We start from the raw sequence: 26574 nt of genomic DNA, 5'->3' as shown, positions 1-26574 counted from the left end.
ACAAATCATATCCACAGAATTACGAACGTGGTAAGTCTTGAGCATGCACCATAGGTATACGTGAAACTATCCTACATATGGTGCGCAATTCCCGTTTTAGAACGCCAGAGTACGCCATGGATTGTCACTTTATACACACTATGGTCAGTCAGTCAGGATAGCCTAAAACAACAGATCAAAGCCATGGAAACTGTACGTTTTTATGACTTTGCAACAGACTAAACCCGAGTTTTTCGCCACTATGTGGTGTTGACCAGTATTCTGGTAAAGGTAAACGAATAGGAAAGGGGTTCCAATAACACTTTGAATGCATCCTTAACTCGCACACAACACATGGGTCGCACAAGCCCAAGATTAACAATTTGTGATGGTCCCTAATGGGTTGACTAAATTATCACCCATACATTAAACAAATAGTTGCCCACAAAGTTACATACAACACCCCGTGATCAAACTACGGTCGTTGCTTGCATTTACACACTTAAGAAAAATGATCTCAAACCATATTGTAAACATTTAAGTTTTTTTAATAAGTTGAGTTATAACATTAATTGAAAAACACATTAACATACAAAAACTGTTTATATAATTATTCTTAATTATAATAACCAAATATAAACCAGGACAGTATAGGATAGGTTATAGAACATATGAAATCATTACCCTTAATTTACATAAGTATATTCAGTAGTACAAGAAAATGTGCACAAACGTCTGAAACGGTACAATACCATACAAACAGAAAGCTTAATTTAGTACCTTCTTAAACGGAATGTAACTTTTTGAAGCCAGCAGCACAATTGAACTAAAACAGTGCGAAACATGCAACACAACACCTTGAACACTTACATTGGATAAACCGAGACTTTGTTAAAGGGGCATACCAACGAAAAATCAAAATTTGTGTATTGATAGATATGCTCAAATGTGATCTAAAGGTACCAATGAAGTTTCAAAATATGAAACAGCTTTTGAAAAAATAAGTTTCAAAACCGCAAATTCAACCGTTGGAGTAAAAAAATAATTGGCCGTGGCGCAATGCATGGGATTTCCCATTAGAAATAATTTCACTTAACTTGTGATCATTTCTAGTTTCTGAAATAATGGAGAAAATTTAAATTTTATATCTGTTTTGGTATAATGAATGCTTCTTCTTTAAGCATATATAAAAAATATTGTAAAACATAAACTTTATTATGTTTTAATTTTCGATTGAACATGGCTACATAATATGCTGACTCAGCACTTTTTTCATATTAGTTAACTTTTAACGCTTTTTTTATATTAAAATGTTCAATATGTCTCACTGCTCACTGGTACCTACTGTACCATTTTCTTTATTAAAAGTCAGTTGTTCATGTTAAATATTTGACCAATTGCTGAGTCAGCATAATCTGGTATGTAGTTAGGTTCAATCGAAAAATTAAAACATAATAAAGTTTGCATTTTTCTATATATTCACAAAGAAGAAGCATTAATTATACCAAATCCGAAATAAAATTATTTTTGAGGTATTTTAGAAAATAGAAACGATCAAAATTGAGTGATTTTTTTCTTATGGGAAATTCCATGCATTGTCAAAACAGCCGATTTTTTTACTCAAGCGGATTTTTTTCACCCAATTTTTTTAAAAGCTGTATTATTTTAGGAAACTTTGATGGTACCTTTAGGTCACATTTGGGCATCTCTATCCACATTTGGGCATCTCTATCCATATACAAATTTTCATTTTTCGTTGGTATGACCCTTTAAGTAATGTAAGTGAGTTACAGTAGATTAATGCGTTATTTTTCTGTCAATATTAAAATAAGGAAAGAACTAAAATAGTAAAATATTTGACCAAGTTTTAATTTGTATATAATAAACAGCTTCTGGTGAATGTCAATGTGAAGTGACACTTTGTAATAAAGAAAAACTCTTCCAGGGTTTTCGTATACCAGCTCATATTGAAACATCGACAACAACCTGAGAAATGTCAAACCCCAGCATGAACTGCATCATTTGCAGTCACACTGGGTGCTGCATGTCAATCCGAATCTTGTTTTATTGAAAAAACTTTGATTCCGAAATGAGCAGCGAGCTTGTTAACCTGAAATCAATATCTTGATCAATATCCATCTGCTGAATTAGCATATACTACATGATCACTAATCAAAGTTCACAGGAAATGTGAGTATTCATCAAACAAATTATTTACAGGTCATTACTAAAAATAGTTTGAAGTGTTTGTTTTAACTACTAGTTAAGTAGATTCAAAATATTGTGCAATGCAATGCTTAGAAATATAAACACATTAATTTTTAACTTGCAACCACTGGAATAAATAGCAATGCTTCGTTAATGTTAACCAATTGATACTCACCACAGTTATAGCATAATGTATGTGAGCCACTGTGAGTCCAATAGCAAGGGTCAATAATATGTAATTCTCAATAACAGGATTGTTGAAATATAAAGTACAGGCGAATCCAGCCCCGATGAAAAACACAAATTTGTTGAAAACTTGGCATCGAGTATTTGACATTTGTGACACAATTAATCGGCACTGTGACGAATTAATCATGTCAGTCCAGTGGATATAACTAAGCTAATATTTGTCAATATACATTCCAAAGTACAAAACTGTTATATAGTACAATGGGGAAGATGGGACACATTTTAATTCTATTTTCTCGTTAAACTTAGTAAACCAAGAATGTTAAAAAAATATATAACCGTATCCTCACGATTCCCACAGACCGTTGTTAATTATTTAAAACACAATCCGGTTACTTGAATATTAAGTGCCAAAGATGTCTCGTCTTCTCCCGCCCTACTATATACATTTTATAATTTACTTTAATTTACATTAAATGCAAGGAGTATGAAATACTGCTTTATGTTCGTAACAAACTATTTTTTTTTAATTCAATATACTCACAAGAATATTAGAAAATAGAACACTAATTATCAACATGAAAATCCTTGGATTTGTGCTCAACACCTTTGATGGAGAAATATAGATCCATGTTGTGAGGATTGTGAAGCTCAACAGTGGTGAGAGAAGTGGTAATGAACCTTCATAAAATGTCAGGTTTTTGCCAGTTCCATTTTTATTGGCTCTGTAATTTGAAATATTGATAAATAGTGCATACATGAATGTTCAGTATACAGTTTTAACTATAAAACCTACATTTTTTTAATTTTGTTGTTCTATCAGAAATTATTATTAATTCAAACCATCTGGTTTTATTGTTGTAAGCCTAAGTACAACGAGGAAAGTTCAGAAATAATTATAATATCTTGGAAAAAATACTTATGTATATAAACTTCACTTTATTAAAGTTTAAACTTTTTTTCAATTCATATTGTGTTTCGATTGTCACAATTTAAATATTTAAGGTAGGAAAAAAGTTTTGCATTCACACAATCCATCTACGATATAGACATACAGGAATATATAAAAAAACAATTTTGATCGCACAGGCAGAATAATAAGAATTTCACATATACTGATGGTGGTACTGTGTTCATATATATACAATATTACTATATTAGGAATAATTACTTCAAAAATATTAAAACTTACATGTATATGTTGTACAGACACATAGGCACAGCAAAACCAAATGTTGCAACTGAAACAACAGAACAAACATGTTAGGAGAATGTTAGCAATTTGGCATTTTGACATTCATTTAAAGTGGTATTTACCATATAACACTACTTTAAACAAAATAGTGACTTCATAACCAAGCAAGGTTCCTCTCCATACACCAACCCCACTCACAGCTGTTATAAAGTAAACAATGGCCATCAACTGAAATTAATAAGGGATAATGTGGATGAGGTGTGACTAGGAAGTGTCGAATTAGTGAGGTAATTTGTTATTAAATAATTAGTAATGTATAAACACAAATTTAATTTAATGTTTTTAGCATCAAACTATAATTATATACACAACACACTAACATAAATTAAATTAACTTAAAGTTTCATTTGGCAAAACTATTTTCTTTTATGATTGTTTTTTAAATTAACTGATTTATAAAACGTCCAGATGATTAAACTAACTTGAAACAGCATTTCTACTTTCGACATTTACTTTTTTAAGCAAAGTTTTACAACACATTTACCTGAACACGACAATACACTGTGCATAACCTGGTAAAATACAGTTACACTACTATCTTACCACTTGGCTGAGATCATAGGCCCATGGCAAAAATAAAATTCCAGTGTTATATTTTTCCCAGTGTGAGAGAAGGAATGTCATCAAAGTCATGCATTGTACAGAATACATCAATGAAACTAAACAAAAATGTTAAACAAGCATAGAAACCAATAAACCATAGTAGATTTCTTTAATTAGGAATTTTGACCGTTGTAGACAAATCCAGATTATTGTACATGGCTAGAAGAGCAAAACCGAAATAATAATATTAATAAAGTATTATTATTTTTGTGTTTTATTTTTTTAATAAGTTTTTTTTATAATAAATAAATTTGAAAGTGTATTTATTGAATGGCTATGGGTTGGATTTGTGGTTAACTCTTTGACCAGCAGATTCTATTCCCAGTTTTTTTTGACAGGTCTCACTTAACCAAGCTTAGGCGTCAGAATAAAATTATGTGTTCACTAATTCTAAAACTAAATGCAATATTTTTTTAAATATGTATCAGGAAATTAGGAATACCTGGTGCAAGGTCTCGCCCAAACACTGACAAAATGTTGAGTGTAAAAAGAGAGACACACCATGAATCGATCCCATGATCAAACAGTTCACCAAGTGGAGATGAAGTTCCAGTTCTTCGCGCTTGTTTTCCGTCACATCCATCTTTACACAATTGGGAGAAAAAGTTTTGATTTATATTCTTGTCAATCTGTCACTATTACTGTGTTTGTGTAGTGTATAAATTTGAATTGAAAGCAAAAAGCTCAAAAATTCGTTTACATTGTATTAGTAAATATGCTTACCAACCATAATACCATACAGGGTACGAATTAGCAGCAAAAAAATGTCGTCAAACTTTTATGTCAGAAATGTTTACATTTTCTCGGTATAGTTCATGCTGCACATTGAGGAAGGTCTTATTTACGTATCGGTTTACATGACAATAAATGAGCAATAAACCTCACTGACTACTTGTGTTTACGCACTAATAGCTTTAATGTAATCTAGAAGTAATTTAAATGTTTGCAGGGTTTTCTAAAAAAAATCTAACATTCATTGATTGTTACGCTATACTACAGATTTACATATTGGTTGTTTGCGCCATAATAGAAATTAATTAAGAGGTTGATTGTATACGAAACAATATGAATTGCCTTGCCGGCTATTTCTGTCACAATACCGATTTATGAATTCATGATCTGGATATAAAACATAGCAACTTTATATATAGTTCAATAGTTACATTATGATTTTGCTCATGAATGTATCTATGTATGTATACTTAGGGATGCACATTACAGAATAATTAGGTATTCTAGGATATCCTAGAATACTTTATTTCGAATCTAGAATTCCGAATCTAGAATTTCGAATCTTTTTTTATTTATAGGAAAAAATATTTTTACCCACATAAGTCAGTTTATTGAGTCTTTCATATTAGTCTTGTTTGATAATGAGCTGTAAAATGATCAAAAATTGTACCATTGGGTAGTTTTTGCGTCATGAAACATATAGCAGGCTATGAAAAGACGTTGCAAAACGTTTACTCTCGAAAGTCCCACAAACACAAAATTTTTTTTTTTTTCAAAAATATTAAGTTTTAAAATTTTTTAATATAGTGTATGAGATGACGCATGATGACATCATTAAACAGAATACCGAATCCCGTAATTAGATACGAATACAAAAGGATTCGAATCTTACAGATTCGAAATTCTGTAATGTGCATCCCTATGTATACTTAAATCCCAGTTTTTAAAAGCATAGCCTACATTGGATATGGTCACATTATTAATATGCCATGCAAAAACAATGGCCAAAACTTATTTCAAACATAGTATTGATAAAACAGAATTAAATTATTAAACTATTTCTTTCGAGGAAATAATTGTTTGAGACATGACATTATCATTTAGGAAAACATTGTTACAAGAGTAACTGTCACTACAAACATGTGTACCGGTGTATTTGAACAAGGAGTAAAATGCCATCGTTCAGCCACTAATTCAACCTCTGTTTAAGCATATAGGCTATTTGATATATTTTAAAATTAGAAGATGACTTACAAAAGGAATTTCAATTCTAGGAAACAAAATTTAAACACTGACACAAATGGAGAGGTGGGATTTTTTTTCACCTTTTCAATCCTAAGCCACACTTATCTTATTGAAAATTGAACTAAACTAAATATTACCTAAAGTATGTGAGAAGAATTGAGCAAACAAACTGAACCACCACACCCATGTAGGAATGGGAGGATAAGCAATGTCTGCTGTGCTGGCATAGTATGTTGGATCAAAGTACCACAGCAAAATGTATTGTAAAATTAGCAACACAAAACCTCCAAATGTCATTACATTCGGAGCCAACCAACGAGGGAAAAGCTGCAATAAATTAATTATTAGTACATTGAATTAAGCAGGACGTCTTAAAAGGTTTAGGCACAGGGGAATTAGAGAACAAAACATGGTATATCATAGTCATAATTTATATATTATGTATATATTTTAAATAAACAAAATGCCCAAACAATAGGATTACTCGCATAAGACAACTTTTTTTAAGCGAAATAATACTATATATATATCCAGCATGTTAAACCTTAACTGCTTCGTTCCAGAATGGGTGCATCACATAGTTGGAAAGCGGGGAAGTGTCTTTGCAACTATACTGTTAAGAAACAGAGTTTTCATTAACTTTTTGGGTAAAAAAGTCGCATCATTAAACAGCAAATAAACAGAACCATAATCTATAAAAAAAATTGACGGAAAAACAAAACTGCTTAAAAATTAAATTCAACAAAATTAAATGAATGGAGCACTGGAGAAGCATTCTCTGATACATTACAGCATAAGCTGGTTTTATGTGCTGATAATTTGAACAACCCATTAAGGAGTCTAGTGGCCACTGGGTTGAAGCAATTGCCGTTTAGTGTCTTGCCCAAGGACACATATGCCTACAATGGTGACGAGCCTTGAACCCATTACTTCTGGATCTGGCTTATACTCTTTTGCATGGAAACTTTTATGCGCGTAATACTTGCATATTTACTTGCAAAAACTAAGTAAACGCGCATAACGTCATAAGCGCGTCATCTGCTGTAGAAGGTTGGTTGTTACTCGCATTATGCAAGTAAAGAAAAGTATCGTGGAAGTACAGTTTCACTTTAAGCCTAATCTTTATCAGGTATTATTTTTACAGCTTTTAGATGGTAATAACAACGCAAGCTATCAGAAATTATGTTATACACTAGGTTTAACAGCGTTGCGGTAAAGTAAGCTAACTTAATTTTGATACGCGCATTAACCAATGACCATGCAAAATTAGGCTGTTAGCGAATTATCAAAGACGAGTTAATGCGGATTGCTATTCTCATGAATTTTTTACCATGCAAAAAAGGGTATTACATGCAGGCGCGCTAACCAACTGTTCAACTATGCTACGGGGCCGCAAATAAATCTCGAATGTATATAATTACAGTAACAAAAACGTAAGTACGTAACACTTTACCTTATATGTGTCAAAGCCACTCAGCTCTTGTTCGGTGATATACATGTTTAAAGCCAACCCTTTATAGAATACTTTTGCTTCAAGTACAAATTTAAAAACAAACTACGCGCGCACAGTTAAGTAATAACCACAAGGAAAGCAAGCAGCGTTAGCAACCAAGGCGGTTCTAATGTATAGTATACAAAGCAGAGTTTTTAGAGACCATTTTCAACACTATCTTATTGAGCCCTTTAGTGACAATATATATTTCATTTTTCGGAAAGTTGTTTTTGCCTTATTTAAAATTTATTTCCATCCTAATTTTGACATATTATGTCCTATAGTGCTGTGGGGGAAGATGAGACATCTTTAGCACATAATATCCAAGTATCCTGATCAAGTTTTAAACAATTAACAACGGTATATTGCAGTCGAGGAAAACGGTTTCATAATTCTTTTAGTGTACCTTGTTTACTACTAAATGGGACAAGAAAATAGAATAAAAAGATGTCTCTAGAATGAAAAAAAAATAGAATGAAAAGATGTCCGTTACTACCCGTCTTTTCGATTTTTACCAACTCTCTTGTTCTTCGTTATCGTGACCGAAGAAACGAAATAAATTTTCATTCATTCGTTCATTCACTCATTCTCATCTTCCCCCACCCTACTGTATAAACTTTTTAGTTGCCGATATATTAAGGTTAATAAGTATAGGCCTAAATAAATAAATGAATGTAAATCCAGCTTTGTGACTTTTGAACTTGTGTGTGTGACTGACAACTTGGACAGAGCATACGTTCAGTGGCAGATCGTTGAATTTGTACCGGGCGCTATTGCACATGCAATGCAACGCTGCGCACCTTGGGATGTTTGCGAACATGAAGTGGGCGTTGGCTATTAACTGAGAGATTAGGTCGCTGGCTATAAACTAGGCAATTGCGCTCTTTATATACTACCGATAGGGTGGGGAGGATGGGACACCGTTTGCGGTTAAAATTTTATTATCTGGATCGTGTTTTGAACTATTACCAACGATCTACGCGGGTGTCGTGGGAATACGGTTTTATAATTCTTTGAATTTTCTTCGTTCACTATCAATATACATGGGACGAGAAAATAGAATGAAAATGTGTCCCACCTTCCCCCACCCTACTACATCTTTTTTGGGTGGCCAATGCCAGTGTTTTTATTTTTTAATATATAAATGAAACAATTTTTCCGAAAAATAATTAATAGTATGTTTTGTTTTTACTGCATAACGGGGAGCTACAGCTGCTGGTTAGTTACAGCTTATGAAGAGATGATTTGTCAAATCTAATTAAATCCCAGGATAATGACCTTGATAAGATTGAATAGAATATGTACAGTAAATAACAACACACGATATTCCAGACAATAAGTTTACGCACATTTTTAAAACAGAATTCATAGGCGTTCAGTAAATATAATTTTATGCTGCTGTTTCATATTAACGGCAAAAAACCAGTATACCGTACCATTAACAGAAATATTCTAAACAACATGATAATTGCTTTTGTATGCACAGTGCATTGTTGTGCTTGTTCGCACAGTGTTTGAGGAAAGCAGGTCCTCGCAAGCTCGATATTCCAAATTGGTTGCTGCTCTTGCCATAAGTCGGTCCACTACAAACGGTACCGACTTTGGAGTCGGTGCCTTATTTGGTGGTATTTTTTTAATGACACGAGACTGCTTTAATACAAAACAAATAATGGAAACACTTGTTGCGATAGTTCCAATTCCTAAACAAGTGACTCCTAATAATAAGTATTCCAATCGCGGCTTCGTATTTGTGGAATTAACGACCATGCAAACAACTCCACCAAAAACAACTGCAAGGAATATCAACGCACTACATATTGCAGGTCGTAGTTGATAGTTATTAGGTGGAGAAGGCGAGATCTGCAATAACAATTGTCAAAATACAGTTATACATTCATTATAGAAACTAAAACAACTATAATATACAGTTATATATTTATTATAGAAACTGAAACAACTTATTGTAGCATAACTTATAAAGAGAACTTACCGTGTTCATTCCGGAAACTCTTCTGCTGTATACTGGTTCTTTGTTTTTTTTCTGGTCTATTTGCTTTAAAAATAACATGGGTCGTGTAGACTCGACAATCGTCCAAGTGAGCCAACTGGTTATCCTGGCAATCAGCTGTTAGCTTTGCAATCATTTTTGGAAAGTGGCTTATACCTGCGTTGGATTAAGTAAAGGGTCACTTCTTTACAGTCTAATTAGCTGGGAGGTCTATAGATTTGAAGATGTTGTCTCGCTGCCTATATGTTTGACGAACGGATCCATCAACTGAAACCTCCAAAATTCATGTAATGCATTAAAGAACAAATGAGGAATATGTAAATCGATCAGATACCTAATACGTCGTAATCGTGATTGCAACTGGATACTCAAGCATCGATCTTGTGCTAGAAACGGCGGTACAGTTCGAATTTTATTTCTCCATTAAGTAAATGTGTAGTTGGGCTTAGCATGCGTATTAAATATGTGTTTTGGATATTGGTACACAGTACACTGGTTTTACAATTTAGTATAGTAGGTTAAGGGAAGATGGGAAAGGTCCTTTTTTAAATCTTCATTCGCCCCCATTAAATGACAAACAAAAAATGTTACAGTAATGTTCGACAGTATATATTCTCACGGTCCAACAAAACGCGACTAAGGCGGTTAGTGTTGTAAGTATTGAAATTCGACGTTGAAGGAATACCATTTTTTCAATGGCTAAAAAAGCATAATGACATCAGGCTTATTTAGAATGCCCGTTGAAATGCGGAAAATTTGTGGTTTGCAAGTTTGAATCACCAATCCAACAACACGTGGTGGCGTAGTCAAATAATGTATAACGTTTTAAAATTGAATACAGTAAGGTTGGGGTAGACGGGGGACCTTTAGCACATAACATCCATATATCCTGATCGTGTTTTAAACAATTAACACCGGTCTACGGAAGTCGTGGTTTTATATTTCTTTGAATGTTTTTGTTTACTACCAAAAAGGACGAAAAAAAATAATAAGCTACCTTATTTGACCCCACCCTACTATATGAAACAATCTGACTTCCCACGTCACCTCAGAAGTCGGTAAAGCCGTTTAAAAAAACAGTAGCGGCTTAATCATTCATCAATAGACCCTTTATCGACAAACCTTAACCCCTAATATAGGTTCGAAACCTATAACGATTAATCTTTTCTTTACTCTTTTTGTATATGCCAGCACAATAATGAACTAAACCCGCATTTTAACATATATATTAAATTACACAAGTGAAAATTACCGCAAACAGAATATTATTTCTAGGTTAATTTCTGTTTTATTATGCAATATATAACAATGGACTTCCAGTGCAAAACATACTGATTTTATAATAGACAGTTTGTTTGGAAACATTGATTGACCTGCAAACAACATATAATGCGTATAGGCCTTTATAGTTAATATTAATAAAAATGCATTTGTTAGATATGTTGAACACTGCCGTAACAATAATATTGTTTTGTGGGGTACGATGGGACATCTTTAGCACATATGTTATCCAAATATCCTGATCGTGTTTTAAACTATTAACAACGTACCATATAAGACGTGAGGAATTCTTATACAGGTTATAATTCTTTAAATGCTTTTTGTTTACTAACAAATGGGACGATAAAATAGAATGAAAAAGTGACTATCTTTCCGACTCTACTATTTGATCAGCCTAAGAACTTTCAGTATTCGCCCAGGTTGCCATTCCTTTGCCGAATCTCCCAGCACGGCGATCTATATACGAAAGAGTATTAACGACAAAGACACATACATGGAAAATGACCGAAAATTCTAGGTTGTCGATACAGAATGAAGGCTACTTACATCATCTTTGCTTTTCGAATCCAAATGACTTTAGCTCGCAACTCTACGAAGAGAACGCCTGAAAAAGAAATTATTCGTTATTTTGCAACAGACTGACTGCAATATCTTCCAAATATAAAAAGAGCATTTGATTCGTATATTTTGTTCAATCGTTCATTATACAAATTAAAGTTTATACAATAGAAGTTAGTAAACATTTCTTTCAAATTTAATAAAGAAAATAGAAATTACCACGTTGAGCTTCGAAAATCTGAATTCATGCGAAGATTCAACATTGGTGTTTTCAAGTAAAGAATGTAGTTCACGAATGTAATCTACGGCACTAACTACAATGTCAACACTGGATGTAGATTTGTTGCGACAGGACGGAATGATGTTACTTAATTGTTGATACAGCTTCCTTTGGAATAAAAATACATTTAATCATTTTTTTTAAATGTGTATTATAATACAATATAGACTTACTGAAGTGCAAAAGAATACAAAAACATAAACAGTTACTTACATAAGTTCTTCTTTTTCCGATGTTTTGTTTTCGTGCAGATTCTGTGATTTTTTTCGTAATTTCTCAACAGGTCTTTGATGTGGTGAGAAGCGACACGACGTAACGTGTGACGGCTTGGGTCCTTTAACCATTTTGTAGATTTGCAACTTACTGAACTGATAGTACCGGCTTGCATGCAATAAAAAGTGATGAGACTAATTGCTGCAACTACTATTTATCGCTGGTAAAGTACACGACTCCTTTTTTTCTTTTTTCTTTCTCTCATCATCCTGTTAAAGACTTTTACTGTTTCATTTGCCTTTTTGAAAGGCTTGAAACATTTTTTGTTTACACAAATTTGATTAAACAAAATAAAGAAAAAGTGTTTAAACAAAGTTTTAAGTGTTACAACCTCGTCAAAATGCCATGATCACATAAACCTTAAATCAACGTCTAATGATCTATGTAAATATACACATGCAGTTGTCATTGTTGTTTAGAAATCAGGAAATTTTAAAATTTTACCTAAAAATGTTTGGTAAGGGTACATACGTGTTTTAGAATCTAGAGAATATCCGTGTTTCTTTATCGCAAACATTTTAATGTTTCTTCCGTTCAATTAGGCAGTACTTGTAGGAAGTTAAAGAGATTGTATCTAATAAGCGGGTGATGATGCTACATAATGAGATAAAATCACTTTCGGAACTTTGTTTCTATGAAGAGATGATTTTACGTGACCAACCCCATCCACGTACTTCCGTATTTAATAAGTTCACCCGTTGAGTGCAGTCTAGACACAGCGACGCCCATCAATTGCAACCACTGGGATTAGAAAAGTTTTTGCTGTGTCTGTTTGTATATCACGGCGTCACCAATCTCCGATCCGATTATTTGCAAAAATCTTTACAACACGAAAGGGTAAACAACGTCGAACAAAAGGACTACCAAAAAACAAGTCAATACAAGCATTTATGCAGAAAATGTAGTGCAAAATCTATTATTAAACAAACTACTGCAGTTCAGGTTATAAAAATGTTGTTTATACGAGCGCGTACCGCCAACGGTTTCAATTATGTGTTGTATATTGCGATTCTCGCTTGCAATAAAATGCGTCGGGTTTTGAATTGCTCTATCACAGGTCATAACTTAACCAAACAAAACAATTCATCATAAAACTACCGACGCTGCATTGTCTCGTCACCACGCGAGCTATCAAAATGTAATTTAACGAGTTTTGGGTCACAGAGATGACCTCTATTTTAGCTCGTTGGCCTGAAATTCATAGAAAACGGACTATCCAGTGGTCGTGATCCCATTAAGTTGCAAACGATCAGGGGCTCAAAAACGAAGTTATCAAGTTCTCTGGACACGACAGTGACCTTGCATCAACTCGTAACGTAATAACCTTACGCAGTCTCTTGTGCCGAGGGGGCAGTAGAACTACCGCACGGGCGTCATAAATGTGTCATAATTTTGTGATTTATTACGGCTAAACGATAAATAGAATGTTTGTTTACGTGATGGTAGTTTTCAGCCGCATTGTTACTATGTAATCAAATATAGTAGAGTGAGGAAAATGAGACATATTTTCTCTATTCTCTCGTCCCATTTGGTTGGACATTCACATAATTATATAACCGTATACTTTCAACTCCCACAGACCGTGGTTAATTGTTTAAACCACGATCAGAATATTTGGGTGTTATGGGCTTAAGGTGTTCCATCTTTCCCCACCCTACTATAATTCTTTTTTTATATTTACACAGTTAGCTTAAAACAAGGTATATTTTGTTGTTGTTTTTTACGTGAAACGGTTTCTATAACGCAGTTGCTTTAATAGTACCATTCTGAGACTTTGTAATCACAATTTAATTAAGGGATTTTCAGGATTGCGGTCAACTCAGAACGTAACTCTATATGCAACACAGTGTGTCAGCATTGTTCGGTTTCGTTTATGATAAGTTAGAGGTCTAGAGGAATTAACCGCAGTGAGAACATTTAGAGCGGACTTCCTGCGGTTAATTAAACGAGAGATTAATCGCATTATACTTGCAAAGTAGATTGTCATTTTCTAATCCTGTTCATATAAATAAGAAAAGTAATAAACTCTAAAAAAGATGCATTCTGTAGTTGAAATTTAATCCACATTGTCTAAATAAGTTTATCGCCCATGGCATCGGATAATTAATATATAGTTGCTAAAGCGGGGGAAGATGGGACACCTTTTCATTCTATTTTCTCGTCCCATTTAGTAGTAAACAAAAAGCATTTAAAGAATCACAAAACCGTATCCTCACGACCCCATAAACGGTTGTTAATTGTTGAAAACCTTATCAGAATATCTGGATATTATGTGCGGAAGTAGTCCCATCTTTCCCCTCCCTACTATATTCTTCTATTAATATCTTCATATCTAACCCTTTTACGCATTTTTTAATTTAGTTTCACAAATTATATTATAGTGGGTGACATGCAGACACAAGCAACATTTTAAGATACATTTTTATTACCAAAACATTTTAGAAATTAGAAACGTTCAACTTTCGGTGACACTTTTTCTAATATGAAAATTTCATATGTATTGTCGCACCCAGAGTCCGTATATAAACATGTTTATATACGGATTCTGATCTTAAGAGAGTACTATGGTCGCACCAACGCTTATAGATACACCTATAAGCGTTGGTCGCAATGCCGATTTTTTACTGGAGCGGATATAATATATGATATAATATAACCACAAACAATTGTTGTACCGCAACAATTGTTCTATGCTATAGTGTTGGTGCAGATAGTGCTGGATGCGTTTGAATTTTTATATTAACTCAAACACCAACTAATTTTAACGTTAGATTGTCACACGCGTATAACTGGCGCTCCCCGCCAGACTGACGCGCTCTTGGGCACAAACGATTTCTATGGCAGCAAATACTATGTTGATGGTTGCCATTAGAAACACGAAAGCTGTTTTTCAAGATTCTTTTTCGTATGCTCTTGTTTCCGTTTGTTTATTAGGTTTGTTGTGTGAAATATTGCATTTTTTCTCAATTGTTTTGGATAATTATAATCCTGATGTGCGATAAACGTTTTAGCAGAATATCAACTTGTATATGATGCGTATATAGTTGGTTCGTTTCTCTCTTCATTAAAATGGTAGATAGCAATGATTCTGCGGTTACGGCGATAGAAATTGATCGCAACGCACAGGCTGATGAAACAGGAATACAGTTTTTAAAAAATATCGACCCGGAAGAACTTAGGCTTTGCTTTTTCCGAGATCAGCTTGTTACAGTTTCAGAGGATGGTTCAGCGGTCGGAGAATTCACAGCTAGCGTCGAAAGAGTGACTGAAGCAGGAAAAAAGCTCGTGTTAATTCACGCAAGCAGTCATGGAAAAGTCGATGGAACGCCAATGGGCACAACCATTACAACGTATCTACAACCGGAAAGTTTGGAGGTATTGCGACAGGAGCACATCGAATTTGTAAAGCTTCCAGGGCACGAGCTTGAGAAGAAAACAGAAATGAAACGCGACATGGAGAATGGAGATCTGGTCATTAAAAGGAAGGTCACTAAAGGAAACGAGATTCGAAAATCCAAACATCGGTTCACCGCCAAACAAACAGCTGGTTTTGTGACAGAAGGTTCAAATTTGCTTCTACAAAGGCTTATGATGAGGCAAGGACTTAACACAGAGATTTCCTTCATAACACTGGACTCTGAAGTTGGTTACTTGGTTAAAGCCAGCTATCGTCCCCTACCAGAAAGAAGCCAGACAGTTTTCACAAAAGAGATTCAGGTATCTGGCATTGAGCGGCGCGTTGCTTCTGTCCACGACGTTCCTTACACCTGGCAATCGTTTTTTATGCCTGACGGCCACTTAACTTTACGAATACAGGTTGGTTCTCCGGCTATTGTTACTTTGGAAAAAGTGCCGCGTTTGATCCAACGAGACATTGTGGAGCCAAAACCTGTATTCGAAAAGAAGAAGTTGATCTGGGAAGAAGATATGGAGATGAACTCCCGATTCCTACAAAGAAAAGAAGAACTAAAGGCCGGCCACGAGAAATATCTTCGTGAGCATCCAGATGCAACGGCTTTGATTGCAGATTTCTTTCAGTTTTTACTGCTTCGGCGGCCACACGATGTTGTAGGATTCGCTGCAGATTTTTTTTCGAGTTTTTCTTCGTCGTTTCCCGAAGCCCCCGCTTACCAACACTCTGGTACAACTGCAACGAATGCAGAATCTTTTAATTAGTATGTAATTTTGTTAAAGATGTACCAATGCAACCGCTTCAGTTGTAAACTGTATGTGTTTTTGACAAAAAAAACAATGAATGATACTGTATTGTATTAAACAACAAAGTTTTAAAATTTCGCATAGCATTATCAAACCTGGAGAATGAATAGCATTCTCCCGCGATCTAGCACAAGAAAGATTCATTTATGAATCGAAACTTTTAACTAAGCCAGCTCGTGTACGGCTGTAATAGATTTCTCCGTAAATCTCATCAAATTTCGCTGAGTTCCGTGTAACTCAGTTCCACATCGAGCAGGCCCACCAGAGGCTTTGTGGTGTGCAATGAACTGACAGGAAAAGAGTAATCTGTCAATCAAATATTCCAATACTAATTTTATGAATGGAAACTTCGTGGTCGATAATAGTGTATTAAGTCCAAAGCGGGTCACGAATAAAAATGAAACACTCACTTAACTGTTTCAATTAAATATTAGACACAGGGCGGAACATCTTATTACCACAATAATCTTAAAGGTCTGCATAATCAGCAAAATGGGAAAAGTTTTTTATTTGTTTGTCGCATCAACTGTGTGTACCAGCCTATGTCGGGAAAGTGAACTTCTATGAGCATATATCTTGCCACATATTTTGCATGTGTTTGCTTTTCTGCACATGAATTTTTCTTCGTGGTGTTTCCAATACGCCTTATAGACAAAGGTTTTGTCGCAATACAAACAACGGTAATCCGACTTGAGTTTATAACTCGGGTCCACAGGAATGCTTTTGAGTTTATCTATAGTTTCATTAAGTTCCCACGAATTCGCAAGGGAACTTAGCTTTTTATCACCCTCTTGCGTAGTCGACTCATACAAGCGAGAGTGATTCGCCGGCCGCACAGTAAGTCGGGTAGATGTTGGTAGTAGATACAGATTGGTAAAAGATCTGTACATCAACTCATTGCTATTAGCTGGTTGTTGATTTGGTATTGGTTTATTCGTAACTGCGATGTCCTCGTCTCCCGAACTAGTAAGTCGAACAGGTTTGTTGTGCAACCTACCCTTCTTTGCAGCAAATTCTGATCGTGATGTTGGAAGAGACGTAAAAACTAACACTTTGCAATAGCGGTCTGACAGCACTTCTGCTCCTGTTGAAGGCCTGCACTTGAAGCAAAAGAACAGATTTTTTGAATGAAGTTGAGCCGTTTCTAAAGACATTTCCGTTACAATTTGTGAATGGCAGCCATAGCACATAATACGGAATGATGCGACGAGGTTGGCAATTCCTGAGTGACCAAGTACAAGATCTGGACACTGGTCTTTGTAACTAAACGATTCCATCAGGAGTACAACTAATTCTCTCAGTGCTGAAATAGTGTAATGAGCAGCGATCACTACTGTCACTCTAATATCATTTCGTAGCGCAACCAGCCATCAAAATAAGCGGATATGGTTTGAAGGTATTATTTCCTGTTAAGTCGAAGCCGACAAGGGGCGATTGGCTGGCTGTATAAGATTGATTAAACGTATACTTCTTTGAAACATTACACTATACGCAAACACAATTTCAGGCCAATAAAAACACGCTATAAAAATGCGTGGTATTGTACGATGCTATACGTGCTGCACTCTTCAGAAGTTTTTTTGGAAAACTTTGCTTTAGTAAGCTAATGCTCTTAGAGGAGAGTTGCTCTTCGGCTTGTTCTTGCGCCAGCGTTTTTGTGTGACGAGTATGTATTTTGCAGAAGTGGGATCAATTTACCACGTGTCGGGGATCCAACAGACTTCCTCTGAGAAGATGAGCTAGCGTCACTCCGCTGATCGTAAGCGAAGCTACTTGCTTTATTTTCTATAGAGATAACAAATTACGATAATGCAAGTGTCGTATGCTTCTAAATATGTGGCGGATATTGGCCATATGCTAAACAAGCTCATCGTTCTTTGACAAACTATACACATTCGCCTACCTCGATTTCTATTTTTTGGAGCTGATTTTTTCTCTTCAGCGGTTCTATAAATGCAGTAGTCGGGGTATAATGAATAGATGTCTCGCAATAAGGGGAAATAGTGAAACTTAGCTAAAGGTTTCACTGTTCCTTTGGCGGTTCCCTGTCAAATATCAATCAATTTAAAAAGCGTTCTGTCTGACACATGTAATCACTAATTGTAAATATGTTAATAATAGTTTTTAGAGATTATTATTCCTTACTTTTTTTCTCCTGGGATTTGAATTGGAACGGTGGTTCTCCCTAAAATCTTTTAACAGTTCTGTGCCGGATAACGTAAGTCCTTCAGTCATCGCAACTCTTTTTTCCACCAATATATATGTTTGCTTCACTGGAAGAATATCAAGCGCAATTTTATCATCTCGTTGTGAGCTGATGTTGGTAAGCAAGCCTGTGGAATGTAGATCGTTGTATTCGTTATAGGTGTGACGTGGGGTAAATATGTAATTTGTATTACAAGCAAAAACTAATAATGAGTTGTATTCTAATCAAAGCACTTACCACTTTCGTCGGTAAGGTCGATCCATTGATCAAGGTTCACTACGCACTTTCTTTTAATTGCGTCAATAAGGTGAACGACCTGGCAATTAGGGTTAAATATTTCTTCTTGATTGTTTCCAAATCTTACTGTAATAAACATTCCCTTGAGTTGAGATATACCGTTTAACAATAAAGTCAACAGGTCCCCTTTCGTAGATAAAAGTGCCGGTAATTAGGTATTATGTTAATATCACATTTTGTACAGAAATCGTGTTTACTGGTTCCCTAAATTAATATGTAACTAAAAGTAAACGCCATGGTATAACTGTATAACCTCAGGTGCACGATTTATGTGAAGCCTACACTTTCTCAAACTGGGTCACGATACAACGGTCAGATTGTTTTTAGACTTAACTTTTTATTGAAGAAAGTCGATGCGTTGGCTTTGTATAGACCAGTCAGTGTTTAGCCCCCATGGCTGGTTTACATGTTTAGTCGCAGTATTGTAGTTTCCTTTACAAAACAAATCTCTTAGTCATAGAAGGATTTTGTTATGAGAGCGTATAGAAAGTACAACAAAAGACGAACGCTCAACCTGAGCACCGCTAGATTCGCCTGTGTGTATGATGTTATTTTACTACGAAACTTGTAACTCTGAAAATAGTTCGACTTTCGTGGTAAAACTGAAACAACTCACCGCTTCTCGGTGTCCATATGACCAGGGTTCTTCATAAATTTAAAAAACCCGTTACTTCTGCTTTTGTCGTAGAGTTTTGTAACCTCTATATAGTATATTCGACGTGCTGGGAAATTAAAGCGCAATATATTGTGACAGTATTCCATATACACAATATTAGAGCTGTGAATTTGCTCATTTTTTGTTTAGCCGTTAACCGGTTAACCGATACAAGTACAATCCTAATAAAAGCGTCTTGTTCATCGCTTTTCTTTCGCGAATGTAAAGACAACTTTAAGATGTACGTATGGACTATGCTTGCAATACACGCGCAAACGTCCTAAGGTCAAATTAATGCTTTTTTATTCGTATTCAAACCTGTTTTAAAACACCTACCGGCTAAATAATCAACCTGTGAATTGCAATTATGACGCAGATAATTAACGTGTGATTAATATTATGTCGTAATCAATTGCCAGGTCAAACAATCCCTGTATTATGATGCAATGAATCCACGTGTAAATGCCTGCTTTTACCTAATAAACACGCTGCTTGGCTGAGGAAAACAATTAAGTTGTGTATTACGCCAATATAATGTTGCAAACCTAGTTACCCTGCGGTATTAAAGTGCGCAAACACGCCCCACGTTACTTTTATTTTTTGTGGTAAATTCAAAAAGCGACCGTCTTATTGATTCCAAATATATAGCGACCGTCTTATTGATTCCAAATATATATTGCTTATTAAAATTGGTCCAGTATAGGCGTAGATATTCGTCCTCAAATAGTGATCTCTAGCGCTATCTTTTTTTAGTACGAGCTCTGTGATTGTGACGTAGGAACGTACTAGTCACGTGACTGAATTATTCATAAAAGCCTGCGTTTTTTTTGTTCTCTCGTTTTTCTCTGAAAACACCATACATATACTAATATACCATAGAGATACTAATATATGTGTTATATATTAGTATCTCCATGGAAAACACTGCCTCTCGCCTTTCTGAATGAGAGCGGCCACGCTTTAGCAACTTTGTGAGGTGTTTTGTCACGTGGGTAGTACACTTCTCAATTTTTTCGCCACGCAACTTTCAAATCTGTTTTATGAATTTCACGGTGTTTGAGCTGGAATATCCTTGGTTATACAGAACCGATTAAAACAAGTAAGGTGTCGTTTGAATTAGAAAAACACACTCTATCTATTAAAGCGATGTACATGCAGGGCACGTTCAAATCAACAACGTCGCTGCGCACTCTGTCTTATCGCGAAGAATCAATCAAAGAACGCGAACACGTGCCTTTCGTGTAAGTAAGACAGATATTGATATACGTGTATTCCCTATGACGTCATAATTCGGTTAACGACTTAAACTTTTCGTCAACCGTTAACTTTTTCACAGCCCTACACAACGTTAAGGCGATTTTTCCATAATATTTAATTAAAACACAGTTTTATATTTTGTTAATTTTGAGTATCACTTATTTATGTCAGAGCAACGTAGAATGTTATTGTAATACGTCACGTTCCAGCTTCGCCCAGCGCAAATTAACGAGTATATGACCCGCAGTGATTCTTAATCTTCTAATTGTAACTGTTTGGCGGTGCGTCTGCATTGAATTTCGATTACACTGCAAGGGTCAAACCGGGTGTCGAACGTAAACAAAATTTATACGGTCGAGGTCACAAGTGCCGTTTACTTGCATTTTGGCAAGTTGACTTGGTAATTATGTTTGAGTGAAACAGACACAAATAATCAGCCAAAATATTCGATCAACTGTGTCGCAGTTCTGTTTATTAACTTAAAAACTGCAATACGAAACAAATATCCGTTTAATACGTAATTCAAAATTATGCTGTACAAGCAACAAGTATAACATAAAATCCAGCGAATTTTAAACTATGTATTAAGAAAGTGATTTTTACGGCCGGATGCCCGATCTGTTTACAAAGATATAAAAGACAGATCGAATCAACCGTTTGTTCGACTCGCATCCGACGCCTTTTGTTAAACGAACGGAAATGCTAGTGTTAGTGAGCCACGAGGGACTGGCAGTCGCAATTGGCTTGGTTCGTGGGAGCGCAGCGGGAATCCAATGCAATGAAAACTATAAGCAGATTGTTCCCAGACTTACAATTAGAAAATTGGCTTAACCGGATAAATGGGACAGGAAGTCGTGGGTTAACTTTAACAGGATCTGTTGTGCTTTCCGCCAACCGCTGATACACATACACTTAGTATAGAAGTGTGGGGGAAGATGGGACACCTTTGAAGGTCATATTCAAATGTCTTGATCGAAATAACCTGTTTTAAACAATTACCAACGGTCTATGGGAGTCGTGAGAATGCGGTTTTGTAATTCTTACGACGTTCTTTGTTTACTACTAGATAGGACGAGAAACAAATCAAATCTTTCCCAACCCTACTATATATATGCATCAGTCTGCAATTCCATAATAAGATTTGCTTATCTAACTTAACACACTGAGATATTTTTTTTTAAATGACATATGGGAGATATTTTTATACTTTTTTTTCTCGTCTCATTTGGTGTACTAAACGAAGAACATTTGAAGAATTTTAAAACTGTATCCTCACGACTCCCATAAACCATGGTTATTTGTTCACAACAGGATTAAGGTATTTGGATATTATATGCTAAAAGCGTCCTGTCTTTCTCACCTTACTATACATATATATATATATTTATTAAAGCTGCGTATCATACTATTTGTTGATTTAACCGGAAAAGTGCTAATAACATATGGGTACATTTTTCTGCCAAGGTGTTACATTTTCGCGCAATTTCTGATCGGTTATTAACCCTTTGATGATGACGCACAGAAGGGGAAACGGTTAGACGATTGGGAACTGGCGGCCGACGCGTCGTCCGCTTACCTTCACGACGTTAGTAATTAGAAACAAAAGGAGAGGGAAGAAAGAATACAACATACGGAAGACAAATGGCGACGTGATTGGGTAGAAGCGTGACCGATGTGTATAAAAAGGACCGGGTTGTAACGAAGGCATCATTCAAAGCAACTGCAGAACAAGGAGAATACAAAGATGGTGAAATCAGGAAAAGTTTTAAAAATTGCGCTTGGTCGTCGATATATTGCAGCATCTGTAAGCCCGTTATCATGTCGATCCAGAGTCGAACGAACGACACGAAGCCCGCTAACAAACAAACAGCAAAATTACGTTATTAGAGATAGACCTGTGAGTCCACTGATAAAAACTACAACAGAATCTGAAGAGCTAAGGTATGTAACTCATTGTTTATATGTTTACTTTTTCAAAACTTTAACTGTACTTAGTAAAATTATCATTGCATAGATTTTGTTACAGCATAAACGATTCGGACATTGTTTCATAATATTAACATTGCTGAATGATATTTTACAGTACGCTGTTTGCCAAGCTTCGTGAAATTATACCCAGTTCGAATTGCAATCAAACATCTGATCCAAACCTAGACGTGGTTCTCGGTGCAGTCGATTATATTCGAGAACTCCATGTGATGATTCAGCAAAAAATCAAACAAACTGATTCACCTGCCGATGCAACAAAACAGCAAGATTCCTTTAATCAGCAGTTTTCTTCAAACACGTGACACGTTTCAGCGCATCTGCCATGAAGTTCCAAAGAACTAACGCATACGCTGGAAAGGCGTATTATTTATTACTTTTCGCAATCCAACATGCGCTTCTGCCTGAGACAAATCGCTTGCACACGCGGCATTGTATCTGTAATTGCAGTCACTAATACAGAAGATAAGAAGATTAGCAATTTAAAAACGATCGAACAACTTAATGCAATTTTATTGAACTTTTCCAACCTTGTCTTTTCTGCTCTGAATTTCTTCCATATTAATGTTAATAAATTGTTTTGATATTCCGCTTTTATGGTCGTTTTGGTTCTTTGGCAAGTTGTCGGTTTAAACACGTATAGTTATAGTCGATACAAATTAAATAAACAATTTTATGCTCGCTAACTCGTAAACCGTAATACGAAATTTGATCGCCGAGTTGACATCTCACGAGTGAAAAATAATGAAAATAAACAGTTTCGGAAGTATATCCTATAGTTGAGTGGGGGCACTTAAGCAAATGTTGCCCACTGTTTTCAAAGTCAACATACATGACGGTTTTTGAGTGATACCACAAGTTAGTAGCCTATAGGCTATTATTAATAATATCAATTAAAAAAATTAAGCAAAACCATAGTATACTGAAGTGACTTCAGTCAAAAAACACGAAATAATACTGTAAGCCAGTGGTTCTTAAACTGGGGGGCGCGAAAAACTATAAAAATAAAGTGTTATATGTCTTATTACAGCGGTGTTCAAAAGGCTCAAATACGACGCACGCAAAAGTTAAATTAAAATAGCAATCCTTTAAGTCTGTTTTTAAACCTCTTACACATGCTAAATGATGAGGTGTCAATCCCTATTATGACGCAAATAACCGCGTCAATCCCTATTATGACGCAAATAACAGCCCTGTGAATTACTATTATGTCTTAAATAATTGCCAAGCAAAACAATCGCTATTATGATGCAACGAATCCCTACTACTTCGTAACAGTCTACCTGGCTAAGAAAAACATGGCAAATATAAGGCTAAACTGTGACGTAAACGCAAACGGCAAGGTTATTAGATTTCACTTTTGCGTTGATCGCGATAATGTGTTTTACGCAATAATACAGATACAGCCAACCAAGGGAGCGCGGTTTAAAGCATGTCAATATGTCAGGTGGGGGGGCACTTAGATAGCTGTGGTGGATCACGGCAGAAATTAATTGAACACCACTGTGATAATTTAACAAAAAGAAAGAGGGGGAGGGGCAAAAAATATCAGTTTAACGTTATATATATGAATTTTACATGGCAAAGAAACTAGCACAGTCTTTTAAATTCGGTAGGTTAACTACAAGTTGCAGAATACTGCTAATGTAAATATATTTCAATTTAGAGTCCCATCTTCCCCCACATTGTAGTTTTGTATGTTTTCATTGCCAAACGTTGAAAGGTTTGCATTTAATTTAGTAATTTATACCTCAAGGGTTATTCAACTAAAAGATACTGATATAATAAAAAGATAATATATTAAAAATATATTCGAAATTTGGTCATTTGCACTTGGTGTTAATTTATAAGAAGGGGCTTGTGTCAAAAACCGAGTAGTAATCAATTTTCTGTTATTACAAGTTCATATACATTTGTAGGATACAATATTTATCCATTGAAGTTCGAACATTACCAGTTGTTATGCAATAATATAATGTATAGGTAATATGTTAAAAACTATAGCAGTAGGGCTAGGAAAAGAATGTTTAAACTTAATTTTCAAAGCGTACAGTATTATTTCGTGTTATTTACGTATATTCCTATTTATAAATGCACTTAATAATCAAAATTAACAATGATTTCAAACTGTCCCATCTTATCCTGTGTGTTTTCGAATTTGTAAAATTTCATTTGTTGTGCGGATAGTTAAATAACTCCTCGTGTGTTTTATTATATTTTATCCAATTGGTGTCAAATAATAAAGGAATGATAGTACTAATTCGTGGTATTACCCAAAAAACGTCATCTATTTTGATTTTGATAATATTTGGCAATATGTGTTTAAGTGTCCCATCTTCCCCCATTGTACTATATGTTCAAATCACCCCTGAGGTATAAATTATTGAGTTAAAAGCAAAACTTTAAAAAAATGTATTAAGAACTATAATGTGGGGGAGATATAGGACACCAAATTGAATATTTTTATATTAACATTAACAATATTCAGCTGCAACTTGTAGTAAACCTATACCGAAATTAACCGGCTGGGCTAGTTTCTTTGAAATGTAAACTTTCTATATATATAACTTTTAAACGATATTTTTTTGTTATTTTAATTGTCTACAGAAATAAAAAAAATAAATAGAACGCGCATCTCGAATATCGATAAAGAAGACCACTGATTCCCCAGTTTCAACGGTCACAAGACCACATGACGATCCCGTTTTACCATTGTAGTCAATAATGGAATAAAGGGCGCTGTAATCAGTTTCAAGATTATCTAGATTATTTTTTGACTTAACTCAAAGTTATAGGAAAAAAATAATCTTTTCCAAATATAGTAGGTTGTGGAAGGACGGGAATCCTATCGCACATAATGGTCAAATATACTGACCGTGTTTTAAACAATTACCAACGGTCTATGGGAGTTGTGTGTACATAGTTTTTTTTATATGCTCCCTGTTTGCTACTAAGTTAAACGAGAAAATAAATTAAAAAGGTGTCCTATCTTCCCCCACCTAACTATACATATTTCTAGCAAACCGCGCATGGGTATTTACTGAAAGTATGTTAAATATTTGGTGTTGCTTAACTGCTAGAATTAGCTCTGCCAAAGAAACTCTAAATAAAATAGAATTTTACAGCTTCGGGTTTTTAATTCATATTTGTGTATGATCAGGTATTTGTCAGAGAGTAATAGCTTACAAACAAGAGATCACACAGATCTAATGCATGAGCACGGTATAAACTAATTAGCATAGTATTAATTACCACTATCACTACAATGGTCGACTGAGATCGATCAAAAACAAATCAAAAGTAACCAACAAAGCGGGTTTCAGTCGCCATTGGTGACTGTGGAGCAGTAGACAGAATGCATTTAGTCGTGTATTAAAACTCATTAAACTTAAGACGTATAAGAAATGAAAGTTTGGTAAAGAATATGTGTAAATACGCTTTGTACAACTCCTGTACCGTGTGTTGACATGTAAACTTACACTAGTTAACCTTGTCGTCGCTTAAAGACGTTTGCTTTTGTCGTCGCTTAAAGACGTTTGCTTTTGAATTTGGATAAACCGTAATCACGTAGTTATAGGTAATGTTAGAAGTTAATATTATTCATATTGTGGCGGCTGCATAATGATTTATCGCGAGCGGTAAACTAAAACAGCGAAGAAACGAGAGACGCGGTGTTTATACCGAAGATAACGATAAGAAAAAGGCACTCGTCTACGCTTTGGTGCACACACGCTAATTGTGCGGTTTTAAATCTGAAAGTTTAGTCTAAAAATTATAAATATATATTACGGTTTGATTTCAATAAAGAGATTAAAGAAAAATGCTAGAATTGAGAATTAGGATAAGTGCGGA

At 35.0% G+C, this 26574-nt stretch overlaps 7 protein-coding genes across 8 annotated transcripts; 2 read left to right on the top strand and 5 right to left on the bottom strand.

Annotated features, from left to right (window-relative positions):
• Nucleotides 1–1726: 1726 nt before the first annotated feature.
• On the bottom strand, nt 1727–7853 carry LOC149741747 (ethanolaminephosphotransferase 1-like). Of its 2 annotated transcripts, XM_089885859.1 has the most exons (10): nt 7665–7853; nt 6756–6824; nt 6349–6538; nt 4677–4817; nt 4175–4290; nt 3694–3799; nt 3569–3617; nt 2921–3101; nt 2363–2545; nt 1727–2089 (listed from the first exon to the last, which is right to left on the bottom strand). In XM_089885859.1, the coding sequence occupies exons 1-10, from the start codon at nt 7707–7709 to the stop codon at nt 2027–2029; spliced, it is 1143 nt and encodes a 380-aa protein (XP_089741985.1). In that variant the 5' UTR covers nt 7710–7853; the 3' UTR covers nt 1727–2026. The 2 variants fall into 2 exon arrangements, with proteins under 2 accessions (XP_089741985.1, XP_089741991.1); XM_089885865.1 differs by lacking the exon at nt 2363–2545.
• Nucleotides 7854–8010: 157 nt separating this feature from the next.
• Nucleotides 8011–10834, bottom strand: LOC149741746 (uncharacterized). The gene is made up of 3 exons (XM_089885934.1): nt 9868–10834; nt 9694–9817; nt 8011–9563 (listed from the first exon to the last, which is right to left on the bottom strand). Exons 2-3 carry the CDS (start codon nt 9769–9771, stop codon nt 9156–9158), a joined length of 486 nt encoding a protein of 161 aa, XP_089742060.1. The 5' UTR covers nt 9772–9817; nt 9868–10834; the 3' UTR covers nt 8011–9155.
• Nucleotides 10835–10976: 142 nt separating this feature from the next.
• Nucleotides 10977–12254, bottom strand: LOC149741745 (uncharacterized). Its single transcript, XM_089885960.1, has 4 exons — nt 12044–12254; nt 11770–11938; nt 11539–11596; nt 10977–11448 (listed from the first exon to the last, which is right to left on the bottom strand). Exons 1-3 carry the CDS (start codon nt 12172–12174, stop codon nt 11582–11584), a joined length of 315 nt encoding a protein of 104 aa, XP_089742086.1. The 5' UTR covers nt 12175–12254; the 3' UTR covers nt 10977–11448; nt 11539–11581.
• Nucleotides 12255–14705: 2451 nt separating this feature from the next.
• LOC149741744 (ciliogenesis-associated TTC17-interacting protein-like) lies at nt 14706–16386 on the top strand. Its single transcript, XM_089885887.1, has one exon. It carries the CDS (start codon nt 15173–15175, stop codon nt 16277–16279), a length of 1107 nt encoding a protein of 368 aa, XP_089742013.1. The 5' UTR covers nt 14706–15172; the 3' UTR covers nt 16280–16386.
• A 324-nt stretch (nt 16387–16710) lies between these two features.
• LOC149741743 (uncharacterized) lies at nt 16711–17598 on the bottom strand. Its single transcript, XM_089885915.1, has one exon. The coding sequence runs from the start codon at nt 17596–17598 to the stop codon at nt 16828–16830; it is 771 nt and encodes a 256-aa protein (XP_089742041.1). The 3' UTR covers nt 16711–16827.
• Nucleotides 16711–19413, bottom strand: LOC149741742 (uncharacterized). The gene is made up of 4 exons (XM_089885926.1): nt 18765–19413; nt 18467–18654; nt 18225–18366; nt 16711–18106 (listed from the first exon to the last, which is right to left on the bottom strand). Exons 1-4 carry the CDS (start codon nt 18901–18903, stop codon nt 17934–17936), a joined length of 642 nt encoding a protein of 213 aa, XP_089742052.1. The 5' UTR covers nt 18904–19413; the 3' UTR covers nt 16711–17933.
• A 2910-nt stretch (nt 19414–22323) lies between these two features.
• Nucleotides 22324–23317, top strand: LOC149741741 (uncharacterized). Its single transcript, XM_089885946.1, has 2 exons — nt 22324–22677; nt 22820–23317. The coding sequence occupies exons 1-2, from the start codon at nt 22481–22483 to the stop codon at nt 23025–23027; spliced, it is 405 nt and encodes a 134-aa protein (XP_089742072.1). The 5' UTR covers nt 22324–22480; the 3' UTR covers nt 23028–23317.
• Nucleotides 23318–26574: the final 3257 nt, after the last annotated feature.

This window comes from Ciona robusta, chromosome 1, assembly GCF_009617815.1.
Source record: "Ciona robusta chromosome 1, ASM961781v2".
Lineage (NCBI taxonomy): Eukaryota > Metazoa > Chordata > Ascidiacea > Phlebobranchia > Cionidae > Ciona > Ciona robusta.
Note: the sequence above shows the minus strand (reverse complement) of the source record. Positions and strands in the feature narration are given on the sequence as shown.

Coding starts and splice junctions, on each gene's coding strand:
- LOC149741744 (XM_089885887.1), top strand. CDS start 15,173: ATGGTAGATAGCAATGATTCTGCGGTTACGGCGATAGAAATTGATCGC.
- LOC149741745 (XM_089885960.1), bottom strand. CDS start 12,174: ATGGTTAAAGGACCCAAGCCGTCACACGTTACGTCGTGTCGCTTCTCA. Junction 11,939..12,043: donor TCGGAAAAAGAAGAACTTAT/GTAAGTAACTGT, acceptor TTTATTCCAAAG/GAAGCTGTATCAACAATTAA.
- LOC149741742 (XM_089885926.1), bottom strand. CDS start 18,903: ATGTTTATTACAGTAAGATTTGGAAACAATCAAGAAGAAATATTTAAC. Junction 18,367..18,466: donor CAAATCCCAGGAGAAAAAAA/GTAAGGAATAAT, acceptor GATATTTGACAG/GGAACCGCCAAAGGAACAGT. Junction 18,107..18,224: donor TCCAAAAAATAGAAATCGAG/GTAGGCGAATGT, acceptor TTATCTCTATAG/AAAATAAAGCAAGTAGCTTC.
- LOC149741743 (XM_089885915.1), bottom strand. CDS start 17,598: ATGGAATCGTTTAGTTACAAAGACCAGTGTCCAGATCTTGTACTTGGT.
- LOC149741746 (XM_089885934.1), bottom strand. CDS start 9,771: ATGTTATTTTTAAAGCAAATAGACCAGAAAAAAAACAAAGAACCAGTA. Junction 9,564..9,693: donor GAGTTTCCGGAATGAACACG/GTAAGTTCTCTT, acceptor TTGTTATTGCAG/ATCTCGCCTTCTCCACCTAA.
- LOC149741741 (XM_089885946.1), top strand. CDS start 22,481: ATGGTGAAATCAGGAAAAGTTTTAAAAATTGCGCTTGGTCGTCGATAT. Junction 22,678..22,819: donor ACAGAATCTGAAGAGCTAAG/GTATGTAACTCA, acceptor GATATTTTACAG/TACGCTGTTTGCCAAGCTTC.
- LOC149741747 (XM_089885859.1), bottom strand. CDS start 7,709: ATGTATATCACCGAACAAGAGCTGAGTGGCTTTGACACATATAAG. Junction 4,818..6,348: donor ATTCTTCTCACATACTTTAG/GTAATATTTAGT, acceptor AATTGTGTAAAG/ATGGATGTGACGGAAAACAA. Junction 2,090..2,362: donor TACATTATGCTATAACTGTG/GTGAGTATCAAT, acceptor TATTGATTTCAG/GTTAACAAGCTCGCTGCTCA.